The following is a 14,636-nucleotide window of genomic DNA, read 5'->3' on the forward strand; positions in this document are numbered from 1 at the left end:
CAAAGCTTCTGGGAGAATGTCCTTTGGACAGATGAGACCAAACTGGAGCTTTTTGGTAAGGCACATCAACTCTATGTTCATAGACTCAAAAACCAAGCATACGAAGAAAAGAACACTGTCCCTACGGTGAAACATGGAGGAGGCTCAGTAATGTTTTGGGGCTGCTTTGCTGCATCTGGCACAGGGTGTCTTGAAAGTGTGCAAGGTACGATGAAATCTGAAGACTATCAAGGCATTCTGGAGAGAAATGTGCTGCCTAGTGTCAGAAAGCTTGGTCTCAGTCGCAGGTCATGGGTCTTCCAACAGGACAACGATCCAAAACACACAGCCAAAAACACCCAAGAATGGCTGAGAGAAAAGCGTTGGACTATTCTAAAGTGGCCTTCTATGAGCCCAGATCTGAATCCCATTGAACATATGTGGAAGGAGCTGAAACATGCCATTTGGAGAAGACACCCATCAAACCTGAGACAACTGGAGCTGTTTGCTCATGAGGAGTGGGCCAAAATACCTGTTGACAGCTGCAGAACGCTCATTGACAAATACAGAAATGATTTAATTGCAGTGATTGCCTCAAAAGGTTGTGCAACAAAATATTAAGTTATGGGTCATTTTTGTCCAGCCCTATTTCATTAGTTTGTTTTTTTAAATAATTATGTTAATCAACAATTCAAAAGTGATGGCTGATTTTGATTATTTAATTTTCAATAAATTTTTAATTATTGTTACTTTTGTGAGTTTCAAGTGATTTCAGTGAGAATTGTGGGTTTTTCCTTCTTTAACTGAGGGGTACCAACAATTTTGTCCACGTGTGTATAAGATGCAAAGCTGTGAACTGTGGGTTCCCCAGAATATTAAGGCTTCTTTGCCACAACATACACTGATGATCCTCAGATCTTCTGGGAGATTGTTGTATGGACTGATGAGTGGACAACTGAACTATGTGGAAAACAGAAGTGCCCTTACAAGTGGCACAAATCAAACACAGAATTCCACACAACAGATAAAAACATGGATGTGGCGGTGTAATGTTGTGGGGATGCTTTTGTGCTTCAGGTGGATTTTTCCATCATTGAAGGAGACATGAATTCTGTCGTCTGACAGAAAACCAGAAAGAAGAACACCAGGTCATCAGTCTGAGACTTGAAGTTCCACTTCTCAAAGAGAATGAAATGAAAGTTCTGGAGGGGCCTGGTCAAAGTCTCCCTGAGATGCTGTAGCAGGACATGAAAAGAGAAATCCATGCTCACAATTCCAGTGTTGCTCCACTAAAGCTGTTCTCTAAAGAAGAAAGGGCCAAAGCTCCACCACATCGATGTCAGAGACCTCCAGTTGTCGGCAGCATGTGTTTGCAAACTAACAAACTAACAGATTCAATAAAAAGATGTAATTTTGACAATTAAAAAAACAGAAAACATTTCAGAGTTTCAAACTCACTGATAAGTTTATGGTTTCAGAGTGAAAGTGATAATTCAGTTGAACAGGCGTGGGCATGTCTAGTCCAGGTAAAATCAGTTATTTATACAGTTTGGTAGTTTTCTGGATTTAGTAACTAAGGGAGCAAGTATTTTCTAACACAGGCCCAGTTGTATGGAATGTCATTGATAATTTGTATTTGTGGTGACTCATGTTGCCTTTATTTAATACTCCATTTTATTGAAATGTTTCACATAGTTTAATATGAGATACACACAAAAGAAAAGAAAGACAAGCTGTCTTTGCAGCACGTTTTTTAAAATATGAGTTTGTACTTATTAAGAGCTCATTAAAACTTACAGTCATCTGCTGCTCATCTGTGTTCACTAGCAGAGAAAAACTGCTTTTTTTCAGAAGTCAAAGAACAGACAGATGTGTCTTTACTAAGTATCTTTGCAATTTGTTAAAATAGCAATTTTTTTAATCAAGCAAAGAATTCAGACTTCTTCTGACACTGAAATAAAAATGAAATTGAGGACCATTGTAACATTTTGTTATTGAGAAAACGTACTTCATTTTAATTCATAAATTGTGTTAGTAACATTAGTTTTACTTCAGTTTTTAATTAAAAAAACATAGCAATTATTAAATTATATATATATATATATATATATATATATATATATATATATATATATATATATATATATATTGTTTTTGTCTTTTGTGAGTTTGTCTTAGCCCCAATTTGTAAAATAGAAAAAAAGTTGTTGTTATAAAACACAATAAGGGAATATTTCATGTTTCACCTTTAGGGTTAATTCAACCTGCAATTTCTGCAAAAAATTAAAAAAAAAAAACACAACAAAAACAACGCTGTTCCAACAATAAGAATAATCCTTTGAAGTTAACAATAGTTTACATCCAGGTTCTCTGACCAAGTCATGATTTATTTAATAGAATTTTCTGAAACGTGTCATCTGTGTAACACTAACTATCAGGGAGATGAAACAATGTTAAGTGTGGGTTTTTTAGCTGTTATCACCACCCCTCAATCTCAGACTCACAATACATCATTATCTTCAATATAAATCCTGCTATCACAGATATAAGTCAGAATGTTGGTCTTCTTCCTTCCATCAGATCTGTAGAGGAACTCAGCAGCTCCTCGATCTTTGCCTGCAGCTCCTCTGCTTTCTCTGCGTTCTCTTTTCTCTCCACCTTTCTTCCCGCCACCTGGAGTCCCTTCAGCACAGACCGCAGTGCGTCTGCATTCTTCACTGAGTCCATCTGGTCTCTGTCAGCCTGGATCTCCTCCACCCAGTCCAGGTAGGCCTGAAGTAACCCAAGGTCATCTACAAAATTTGCAATGATCCTGAGCCCTGGCCTACGTTGTTGCAGCTCCTTCAGCCTCCTCCTCCCCATCTCTCCGATGTCATTCCCAACGATGCTGAGGAAGAAGACAATTACTGGTTAAGGCAGCAACTCACACTAGATGGCAGTGTTATAACATTCAAAACACTGAGTAGATGTGTGTTTGAATCTTACGTCAGTGTCCTCAGAGACGTGTTTTTGCTGAGGCAGTTGACAATGTTTTCTGTTCCTCTCTCTGTGATGCCAGTGATGTCCAGATAGAGCTCTTCCACAGTCGTGTTGTGCTCCAGAGCATTCCACAGCTCCAAAACCCCCTCTGGACCCAGATTATTGCCACACATACTGGAAACATGAGTAGAACAATTGTGGTCTAGTGACATATTCAGTATGTGCTTGTATCAAAGGAGATTAGGGTATCTGCAGGCTATTACAAATTGTTATTTTTTTTGAAGTGCAGGAGTTACTTCCTGAAGCAAATACCTTAGAAGACATCGAAAGGTAAATGTTACAACTGTTTTATGTAGTTGCAGGCTGCAGGGAGACATACATTTATTAACTAAAAACAAGATGGATGCATCTGTAAGTACACTGCAGGAGGCTGTTTAATCATTTTCTGCAATGTTTTGATCAGCGAGTTTTAGTGAACACCATCACCTCTGTTAGTTACCGCAGCTAGAAAAATGGTTGTCTCTGAATGGTCAGTTTTAGCACAAACTTACATTAAATAGCATCTACTGTCAAAAATATAATATAAATGGCAGCAAAATAACACTGTAATAAATAATTGTTGGTCTTATTACATTTTATTCTGGAACTCTTGGGGTGTAAGTGCACAACAGCATGATGACCAAACAAAACTTTGATCGTTATTATCTTTGACCCATTGTTGTTGACACGTTTTGAAAATGGCAAAGAATTTCCATAATGATTAATCAACTGGACTATGTTCTACATCAGCTGAAGAACTGTAATTTGCTAAAGTATACATTTTATGACAGTCCTGTTTTATGTCCTTCTTATCTTTCAAAGCAAGTAGTTGTAAAAAAAAAATCTGTAATGACTTACAAGAGTTTCTTCACTTGGCACTCGTTTGATTTCAGAACTGCAGATTCCAGAAAAGCTGCCTGCTTGTCCAGACAGTTGTATCTCAAACTGAAAGAGAATGAATAAATATCAGGTCAACATTGTTTTTTGGCAACCTGACTTGAAAGAAAGCTTGTGTCCATCGTAGCATGCATCAGACAGACGGCAGGGTGTACCCTGAAGAGACTACCAATCTATAATTGTAAAACACATACAAACAACAGTAACAATGCAAACTCCACACTGAAAGGCATCAATTAGCAAGGAAACTGGAACCCAAGCCTGTTTATATTCCACAGTATTTAAATTTTTTACTCTAGTCTTTTTGATAGTTGAACATAGAAGGAGATACTCACTAGAGACTTTCACAGCGATGTAAGATGGGTCTCAGTCTGCTGAGTCCTCTGTTTCCAATGTTGGAGTAGCCCACGTTGAGCTCCTGCAGGTTGTGTGGAGAAAACTGCAGCACATAATGCATCGCTGTACAGTCAGCAACACTGAGCTTCATTTTAAACAGGTAAAGTGTCTTGATCTCTGGTGCCGCTATACTGGTAGTTTCCTTCATGTGGAACTCCAACAGACAGTGGAGAAGATTCAAAGCTGCCAGATTTTCCAGCTTCTCGCTTTTAAACTGGCCTTGGAACCACAAACCCAGCCTAGCAGGAAGGCCATCCTCTTGCTGCAATGGGGAATGAACAAGACCATCCAACTGACCTGCCAGCCGGGCTCGAAGCATTCCCATGAAGAAGCGTGTGAACATCTGGAGGCTCTCCAGTTTGTCCATGTTAAGATCTATATTTTGCAGACATGCGGCTGTAGAGGACTCTGGATGTCGCCCAAAGCACCAGAAATCAAGAGCTTGGATTACTTCATCCTGGCTGGAGAGGTTGACAGCACAGTAAAGGGCAGCCAGATGTTCTTGAACTGTCAAGTGGAAGAACGAATACATCTCCACTTTCTCCTCTTTGAGAGGCTGGATGATGTGACAAAGAAAGGTGCTCTGAACATCAGCAGGTGTAACACCATAGTTCTTCAGATCCGCTGCGTCAAACATTATCTTTCTCTGAAGCAGATTTTCATAAGCCAGTTTTCCAAGGTTTGTCAGCTGTTGATTCGCTAATGACAGAACCTCAGATCTAGACGTGCTTCTGTCTGCACTTGCCTTCAGTGCATGGTGCTTGACTGCTGTTAACAAGTAGCAGAAATAAACCTCACTGACTGTTCTAGGTGGGTTTAACTCCAGAGACTTTGAGTCACCGACATCTTGAGTCTCCGAAGAAAAGAACTCAGCTATTGCAGTACAGATGATGTAGCAATAAAGAGGGATGAAGGACAGTACGAAAAGGTTGTCATTGTTCAAGATGTAATCATAAACTTTTTCAGCAACTCTGCTATCTTTGTAGAACTTGGTAGTATATTCCTTCACCTGGTCCTCCTCGAAGCCCAGTACCACACAACATCTCTGGAAGAAACCCTTGGGCGCTTCAGTAGTCGGCCTCGTCGTGACAATGACGGATGCCTTCGGGAGAAGACTTCCTTTGATCAAAGCCACCATTAGCTCTGACACTGACACCTTTGTGTTTATATCAATGTTTTTGTCTGGACTGTTCCAGTCCAAGCGGAATTTAAACTCATCTAAACCATCTAAAATGAAGAGCAACGAGCTTGGTGAGGTGAAAAGATCAGGCAGAGCTTCCTTCAGATACCGGAACCGTTCTTCAAGCAGTTCCAGTAAACTCAGTGGGGCTTCAATTAGATTGAGCTCTCGGAAGCGCAGGTCAAAAATGCAAGTGAATTCACGCATATTCTTCCCAATTGCCCACTCATAGACCAGTCTCTGTACTGCTACGCTTTTTCCGATGCCAGCAATACCCTTGATTTTAACCCTTTTGGGAGGCCGATTCGATGGTCCCTGGGGACTGAAGAGATGACAAGGCCGGATGCGTTGGCAGGCCTGGTGGACATAGATGCGAGCTCGTCTTCTGGCCAAGTCAAAGTACTCGTGTTGGCTGCTGTCGACTATGTCATTATCTTCTGTCACAAAGAGGTCAGTGTAGCGGATCTCGATGTGAGAAGCTAAGTTTGAAGCCACTTTATTGCCTTCTGAGTAACATCTTAACTGCTCTGTACGTTTCAGAAGGGTTGTTTTATGGGCAGAGATGGGAACTATAATGAAAATATTAGACAAGAGAACATCACTCTTCAATTTTGCTAGATAAAGTTAAATATTTTGACTTCTCTCCTTCAGCTGACTTCTTTTGGCATACCTCGGATGTTAGCCAGCCTTAGACTCCTGCCAGGTTTTAGTTCTTCTTTGGCTACAACATAAAAATAATACTCCCTTTTTAAAACAAGCATGGGGAATAAGTAAATAGAAAGTGGTACTTGCTACTCATTGTATATCAGTATATGCATATATATTGTTTATCACTAGTAAGAAGTCATATCAGCAGTAATGTAAATCCAGTTTTTGATAAGATAGTAAATTCATACCTGTAACCTCAGGAATTAAAGAGGATCCTTTGCTCTTCCCTTTAAACAGTTTAGCAATGGAGCCTTTAGTCTTCTTCTCTGTAAATATCACATGATTTATGTAAGTAATTTACCAGATGTTACATAACAAAAGTTATTTTGAGTTGGTTTAGATGCTATGACTTTTTCCAAAGTGTCACATTCTCAGGTTTCTGTGCCGTTTGAGCTTATTCATGTCATACAGATTGATCATCTTGGAACCACTAATATCAGTACCAAGTGTAGATGTTCAAGCTGTCCACAAAGTCAAAAGAATTTACATGCTGTACAAAAGTTTATGACAGTCCATCCTGTAAATGTGGAGCTATGTCATTCTGGATTAACATCATGAACTGACTGATGAACATGGATTGTTATTCCAAGAGCCATAGCAACAGCAAAACTAACATTTTAACCTGTGACAGCTGGGCTTAATATTCCTTATGCATGAGAATGGCTTCATTTTGAGTCAGACAAGGCATCATTGCTGATTGTATCCTGCTAATGGTTTCATCACACGTTTGCTATTCAGCAGGCAATTAAATGTGATTGCCTTCAGCACCTGTCCTGCATTTGAAGCTCAAGTTTGGAAAGCAATATTATTCTCCCTTACTTTGAAATTGTTTATATAAAAACCATAGCATAGCTGTCAGTAGCATTTTAAAGCAGCCTCACCTTGATCTATAACAGGTGCAGGTACTGGCTTTCTGATGGCATCATTCCTGCAGTGTCTCTCAACCCAGACTTGCAGATCTCTGCAGTAATAGTCCTGCACATCCCTCAACACCTGCAGGAACTTTTCACTGCTCTCCTCAGTGGCACACACTGTCTCCAGAGCCTGGACCACAGCGTTGGAAGGTGTCCTCTCCAGTAGAGACAGGTAGGAGGTAGAGGAAAGTGCCTGTTCATCATGGAGCCAACGCAGCAATGGTGCTGGATGGTCAGAAGTCCAGTTCACCAGTATGTCTCTCTGAGATCGGAGAAGCTGCTGAGCTGAACTCATGGCTTCTGAAAATATTGTAGGACTGTAATGAGGAATTAAGTAACACAATATGTTTTTAAATAAGCATTAAAGCTTTTCAATGAGCAGTTACTACAATCCGTATTAAGAGCACACTGAAACTTTGACATCACATTTCCCGTGCATATGCATAACTACATTAGAACAGCATGAAAAACTGTAAGAATTTCAGCACAAACACTCCCCATACAATGACTCAGATACATACCTTAACCAGATGTTTTATCTTTACATTCTACAATGGTTTCAGTCTTGTCTGGTGTTGCTCTTTGCTGTCATGAGTGTTGGCATTTAAGCGGTTTGTGTTCTGTCTTAAGGCGCAGGAAGGTGTAGGCAGCAGTTAAAAGGTCCAGAGTTCAACTTCAAATCAGTCCAAGTGTTTGTCGGTCACTGTGATTACTCCGTTTGATCCCACCCAAACATGCCATTTCCCTCCAAACACCAGTGACTTGTTAGAATGCACAATGTAGAAAAAAATATCAAGCAAAGCTATAATGTACACTAATGAAATAAATGTGTATTTGATTTATTTGTTATTTTCCAAACAGTTCAAGAGGAAAAACTCAACCATTCATTCTGGTTTAAATTTCAGCACGAAACTTTTCCCCTTTGTTTTCCTTCCTTAATACAACTGTGATGACCTACTTACACTGATTGTCAACAGCACAGCAATAAAGTAATGTCAGATTTAAAAAAAAAGTTAACCATTAATCTGTTTCATTCAGCCTTTATCATCTTTTTTTTCTGTGTCACTTCAATCACACTGTCAGCGGTTTGGTTTGGCCTTGTAGATAAGTCGAATCAGAAATGAGCGCATCTGGTGTCAGAGCCTTTGAGGAAATGGCCATCAGCGTGAGAATGACTCACCCATTGTCATGTGTTGTCTCACTAATACTTGCTGAGGTCTTTCTTTCCCTTGCAAACATTTTCGCCCTTTGAATAATCATTTGAATCTTTTGTAATGTTTCAACAAGCATAAAGTTGTGCCATTATTCCAATATCACTAATTCTGAAGTCTTATGGTAACTCCGTAGGGTGGAACGAACAAAGATCATAAACTATGGTATTGAAAATTTGAGAGGAGGTATCAAAGTGAAGTCATAGCACAACGAAACAATCCAACTTCCCCCTCTTTGCTCCTCTGGTCGTCCTTCCCTGTCTGTGCTGCCAGAGCAGGGTTGCAATCATGCATGTGGATACAGTATTCCTTACGTGTCCTCTGATTTTTGGTAAGTAACTAAAATTTCTATTTCTAATGCATTTGCTTTGCTTTTTACATGAACTACATTATATTTTCATTTGCTGGCTGTACCTTTACCTCTGGTATTATCAATATTAACTGTGAAAGATGTAGAAATTGTTGTTTTTTTGTCTGTGAATGTTTCCTGCAGAATATAGTGCACATGAGAAAGTTGAATATTCACATTTGAAAATTCTGTATTAAAAAATAAACGCTCATTTCATTACTCCAGGAAGTTGATGTCACTGTGGAAATAAATACGCAAGAGAAAAATCTGAATAATTTTCATATTTAACTTAGAATTAGGGTTAGCAGATTAGTTCCAGAGCTAAAAGTGTAGTTGCCCTCTTCCCCTTTCTAAATATACATCTGTTGCAAAATTGTTCTGTCATCTTACGCATTTGCAGACAGCGCAGCAAAATACAGCAGCGTAAACATCTTGTCTTTTCAAATTTAATATTTATGATTACTATTCGACAAGTTAATTTAGCTTCACCTCCTTTATTGGAAGTGAGAAACTTTTTATCTGGCATCAAAAATTACCTTTGACTTCTCAGGGGTAAAAATGAAACTTAAAACATCCCAATTATGGTGCACTTATAATTCATCTCACTTAACTGTATGGGTATATATATTGCTAACAAACCTGATCTCTTTACTCTCTAAACTTCACCCTAGAATAAATCACACTTCTGTCAGATTATACTTGCTAAACGACTTTCTGTTCTCCATCACAACAGCAGCCTTGTGGAGGGGGGTCCAGGCTGTGTCTCCTGTTCCCTCAGTCCCTGACCGTGTCCAGGCTCTGGCGGGCTCCTGTGTGGTGATTCCCTGCTCCTTCACTCCTCTAGCTTCTCGTCCCCTCAGGGGGAGGAAGGAGAGGGTGGACGTGAGGCTGAGTTTCAGAGGTGGTGGTCATTTTTTCCCTCTTCGCAGCACCGCTTTTAACAGCGAGGACAGAGACCAAGTGAGCAGGGATTTCCAAGGCCGGACATCCCTTTTTGGTCGAATCGCGGATGGGGACTGCTCGGTGAAGATTGAAAGGATCAGCCAGGATGACCCGCAGGTGTTTGAAATTGCTCTGAAGACAGGCGATGACTTACTCTGGGGGAAACCGTCAAAATTCAATCTGAACATTATTGGTGAGTGGGGATGACACTAGACTGCCTTCCTTTACTCTTTTAAAACAATATTTAAGAACCTGATGAGCTTCTTTTTCAAGGCTATTAGGATAAAATATTACAAAGAAGAAGAGATATGAGCAGTATTGGGGGAAAAAATCTCTCACACTTGACTCAACCGAGTGGTATATAGCCAATATCTAAATAGACTCAATGAAAGGTATAATCAATGATATTTATTGCGTGTTTGAGTGCAAAGTATTGCATTAAGTGCAAATTTGTCTTCCTCTGAGGTCATGCCTAACATGGAAATTAAGAAATAGTAAAAAACTGATTCAGAAAATTTAGATTTAGAAGATCATAAATAGACACATGAAGATGTTTAAATAAAACAACAAAAGAAGGAATGTGAAATCATCCACCTCATATATTTAAATCTAGTGGTTCCTGCATTTATATGAAAAAAGAAAAAACTGGGACATGTAATCTATGACCGTGGAGTGGAGCTTCTCTTGTCCAATTGAGATGCCTTTAAACAGATACACAGAGGTAATGACACTTAGTCATGATGGAATTTTACCTCACTCGCAGAAACCCCGGAGTCTCCCGTCATCAGTGGCGTGTTGTCAGCCACAGAGGGACAGCTGGTCACCCTGAACTGCTCCGTCAGCTATCACTGCCCCTCCAGACCTCCTGCCCTGCAGTGGAGGTGGGAGCGGGGAGCCCAGATGAACAACACCGAGTCGGAGAAAGTGCAGATAATCCACCCGGAACCCCAGCGGCTGACATTACTGGCCTCTCTGTCCTTTACTGTATCACACCAGGTGAAGCCCAGGCTCAGGTGTGAGGTCAGCTACCCAGGAGCCAAAACATTAGCCACTTCAAAGGATCTGCATGTGACGTGTAAGAGAAGTCCTGATTTTATCTTTGAACTTCTTGGTTCAGTTGAGACTTACTTTAATTTTTTTGTACATAAACATCTATATTTGTGTGCCTTAGTTCCACCGAAGGATGTGAAGGTTCAGGTCCAGACCTTGACAGTGCAGGAGGGGGGCAGTGCCTTGCTCATGTGCTCATGTAAAGCTGACCCTCCAGCTTCAGAGTACCGCTGGTCCTACAGTCAACATGGCCGCACTGTGCACCTCCACCAGCGAACACACACAGTTCGGGTGTTCAACGTCACCAGAGATATGAGGGTCCGCTGCTCAGCTCAGAACCTGATTGGTCGAGGAGAGTCCTGGCCCACGCCACTGAACATACAATGTAATTCCATCTCTTACCTGCCTACATCAGATTCAGATTCAGATATATTTTATTCATGCACAGAGAAAGATAAATATGTTCTACCAAAGCAGTTTACAGCAGATGTACATGAAAGGGAACCTCAGGGAAGCCAAAGTTCTTATAATTAGGGGACATCCATCTGAACTATCTGACGTGTACCTCACAGCACTTTGTTATTGTAAGTTTCAAGTTTGTGTCACTTCGGACAAGTCAGAAATGTATCTGTAACTACACCAGTGCTGATGTCACACTGTACTGAGCATACACTGCAGTACAGTGTGACATCACTGCAGCAAGGTGAGCAGTGAAATCACTAAAGGTCAGCAAAATCAAGATTTCCAGGTTGCCCTTGAAGATGGTGCAATGCAAAGAAGCAAAGGAGCATAGTAATTGTAGAGCGGTTTCAGAAGAATAGCTTTGAAAAATATGAGTTACATAGACCGCTGTGTGCTGGTAAATAAAGAGCTACAACATGCAGCCTGTCAGCTCAGCTTGACCTGCACAAACTTCAGAAAGTTACTGGTCCCAGACAAGTAACAGCTGACACTGCTCTATAATACAGGAACCTGATATTTAAACACCCCAAGAAATGACAGATAGTGCATATATTAGTGAGCCTTAGAGGTGCTGGTATGCACATTCTGTTTGTGCTGCACAGATCCCAGCTATCCTTTTGGCAATAAGCTAACCAGTTTCTTGCTTTGTAGCATCACCTTTAGCCTTTTCATTTAATTCTCGTTAATAATTATATATTTTTTGCAGTTCATATTATTTTTGTCAAATCACCCCACTTATATTTACACAAAGCCAATCGATAAGCTTATCTGAAATTAGTACAACTCAGTATTTCATACTTCCCCCCCCCTTTGACTCTCAGAGCAAACACAGCATGGTCAAATTGGGTTACAGTGTCAGAAGGTTAACTACAATATCAACAGCCTAAACAACATAAATCAAGTATCAAGAGTAATAAATTCCAGCTGAAGTGTGACAGTCCATCCATCTTCTCTCTCCTCCAGATAAGCCTCTCATCCTCCGGCTCTCCTCCACCTGTGTTGTGGAGGATCTGAGGCTGCTGTGTAGCTGTTCGGTCGACTCCAACCCCAAACCTGCAGTCACCTGGAGCGTTAACGGGACGGTTCCACCTCACGATTACAATCTGTCAGTAACATCAGAGCCCAGCATGCTAACAGCTACTCTGAGAGGCCACATGGACAAACCTCAGAGGGTGATCTGCTTTGCTGTCAACGCACTGGGAAACGACTCCCTGGTTTTGCTGCAGGGAGAAGAAAGTGTGTACCAAGCATTGTTTATCCATATTAGCAAGGGCCTCTTCTTTATTCACTTTAATGTAGCTGGTGCTGAAACATCTGTGCAATATGTCAGTGTTTTAAAAACATAAGCAGAAGAGAAAAAGCTGAAGAGTGTATTAGAAAATGCTGCAAAGAAAACCTTTCTTTAACTATTTTTGCTGCATTAAAATGTCGTTGCATTGCTTAGTGTGAAAATAAGCTTTTACAGAGCATTTCATTATTAAGTGACGTCACTAAATTAAGTGTGAAGGACAAGCAATATGTCTATAAGGAACAGAGAAGTAAAATTGTACTTCATCTGCTGATCCACTGCTGCTCTTGTGGTTTATGTACAGACGCAGCACCTTTGTTGTGGTTGATTTTACCTGCTGTGGCCATCTGCCTGGCCGTACCCCTTCTGTCTCTTCTTGTCTACTGCTGCCGAAAGAGAGCTGGGAAGTATGTAAAGCAAATCTGCCCTTTAAATATTCATTTCATGGCACTTGCTTATTGTGAAGCTCACATAACTCCTCTGCTCCTCTCAGACGTGTCCTGAGCAAACGTCCAGCTGTGTACCCTGAAGGACTGGGAATTTACCAGGACAGGATGCCTCTCTATATAAACTGCACAGAAGTGACTCATATTTACACCAACGGCAGCTACCAACTTGTATACCAGAACTGCACGCCTCTCTTTGTCCACACTAAGCAGGTATTTGATTAACTCGACTTGTGTGTGTGTGTGTGTGTGTGTGTGTGTGTGTGTGTGTGTGTGTGTGTGTGTGTGTGTGTGTGTGTGTGTGTGTGTGACTCAGAAACCTAAGATCAAAATGTCGACCTCCTACAGTATATTTGAAGAATAACAACACTTGTCCTGCTTTTACAGATCCGTCCAATGGGCAGAAGAGGTGGGGAGAGAAGAAGAGGGGGAGAGGGGGGAGGAACGGATAGACGAGCTGGTTTGGGAGTCAGAGGAGTTAGAGAGGTGCAGGGTGCTACTGATGCAGAGACTGCCATCTACCTGGAGATCCTCTGAACTCTGAGTCACATTAAGCTCTTACTAGACTCCAGATTCATTTTCATGCTGGTGGTTATCCATATGTTTAAGTAGCTTTCAGGCTGTTTTATAAAGTTTACATCTATACATGTATGCCATTTCTCAACCATGCACTCCTATCTGTTGAATAGCCAGTGGTGATCTATCTGTCTAATAATCTCCATATTGAACAATTTCCTTCAATGAGTGCTGGTCTGTGACCTTTATCTTTGCTCTTTTTATAAAAGATGAAAAGATCACAAGAACAGATGCTCTAATCTGATGCAGTCTGACCAGTGGGCTCTTCCAGCACAAAATGATGCTCAGGCAATGGTAAAGTTCCTCTGGAGGGAGAAAGACTCCAGCTCTAGCTGTGGTGAAATTTGTAATGCTCATTATATCATATGATGTGATGGCTCTGTTCTAATGTTTGTGTAAATGAAGCCCCATAAAGCCCTGGAACTGTTACAACTAATTAAAATGGAGTCATTTTTGTGACCTTTGTTTTACTAGGACTTCACATCATTCACACAGACTGGCACAGTAGTTATAGGCCTGTCATCCGCAGTGAATGCAGAGACAAAAAGCATTGGGTATGAAGAAAAAACACAGAGAATCTACTCTCAAACTCCCATTCAGAAATCTAGATGACATGACATGACATGACATGACATGACATGACATGACATGACATGACATGACATGACATGACATGACATGACATGACATAATTTTTATTAATACAATAAAAAGAAATCTACCTAAACAGGCAGTGGCTGCACATGTAACACACAGGAAATACTAATATTACACAGGGAAGCATTGATACTGCACTCAGTTGTTCTATAAAAAAAACAAAAAACAAAACAAAACTATAGAGCACAGATCCTTACATGTGTTGGACATATTGATAATATGCTTGTTCCTCTAAATGATCTTCTATATGTAGAAAAATACGGACATTGCATGGAGTCTTTTTGTTTCTCTATGTTTGTTGCGTTTGCGTCACATCAGCGATGTTGTCTGATTTCTTTGGCAAAATCAAAATTAATCTTCTTTAAAAATATATATTTGTCACAAAGTAGGACAAGTAGGAACACACAAAAAAATCTATTAATGCTAAAATCCCTATTAATTTGAAGATATTTTGTCTTTGTATTATGTGTTAACCAGTACACAGTCTTACCTGTTGGTGGCGATAAAACTCCACTGACGCCGGTGATTGAATCGTAGAAGAAGAAAGCAAGGCCCTGATTGGA

At 40.4% G+C, this 14,636-nt stretch overlaps 3 protein-coding genes across 3 annotated transcripts; 1 reads left to right on the plus strand and 2 right to left on the minus strand.

The window, feature by feature from the left end:
• Positions 1 to 2,148: 2,148 nt before the first annotated feature.
• LOC127536521 (leucine-rich repeat-containing protein 45-like) lies at positions 2,149 to 3,367 on the minus strand. Its single transcript, XM_051957155.1, has 2 exons — positions 2,965 to 3,367; positions 2,149 to 2,866 (listed from the first exon to the last, which is right to left on the minus strand). The coding sequence occupies exons 1-2, from the start codon at positions 3,168 to 3,170 to the stop codon at positions 2,530 to 2,532; spliced, it is 543 nt and encodes a 180-aa protein (XP_051813115.1). The 5' UTR covers positions 3,171 to 3,367; the 3' UTR covers positions 2,149 to 2,529.
• An 855-nt stretch (positions 3,368 to 4,222) lies between these two features.
• Positions 4,223 to 7,387, minus strand: LOC110958821 (NACHT, LRR and PYD domains-containing protein 3-like). Its single transcript, XM_051956402.1, has 2 exons — positions 7,060 to 7,387; positions 4,223 to 6,084 (listed from the first exon to the last, which is right to left on the minus strand). The coding sequence occupies exons 1-2, from the start codon at positions 7,385 to 7,387 to the stop codon at positions 4,229 to 4,231; spliced, it is 2,184 nt and encodes a 727-aa protein (XP_051812362.1). The 3' UTR covers positions 4,223 to 4,228.
• A 1,136-nt stretch (positions 7,388 to 8,523) lies between these two features.
• LOC110958815 (sialoadhesin) lies at positions 8,524 to 13,886 on the plus strand. The gene is made up of 8 exons (XM_022205521.2): positions 8,524 to 8,634; positions 9,386 to 9,787; positions 10,358 to 10,669; positions 10,766 to 11,029; positions 12,070 to 12,342; positions 12,699 to 12,801; positions 12,888 to 13,053; positions 13,228 to 13,886. Exons 1-8 carry the CDS (start codon positions 8,592 to 8,594, stop codon positions 13,375 to 13,377), a joined length of 1,713 nt encoding a protein of 570 aa, XP_022061213.2. The 5' UTR covers positions 8,524 to 8,591; the 3' UTR covers positions 13,378 to 13,886.
• The last annotated feature ends 750 nt before the right edge of the window (positions 13,887 to 14,636 follow it).

This window comes from Acanthochromis polyacanthus, chromosome 12, assembly GCF_021347895.1.
Source record: "Acanthochromis polyacanthus isolate Apoly-LR-REF ecotype Palm Island chromosome 12, KAUST_Apoly_ChrSc, whole genome shotgun sequence".
Classification (NCBI taxonomy): Eukaryota; Metazoa; Chordata; class Actinopteri; family Pomacentridae; genus Acanthochromis; species Acanthochromis polyacanthus.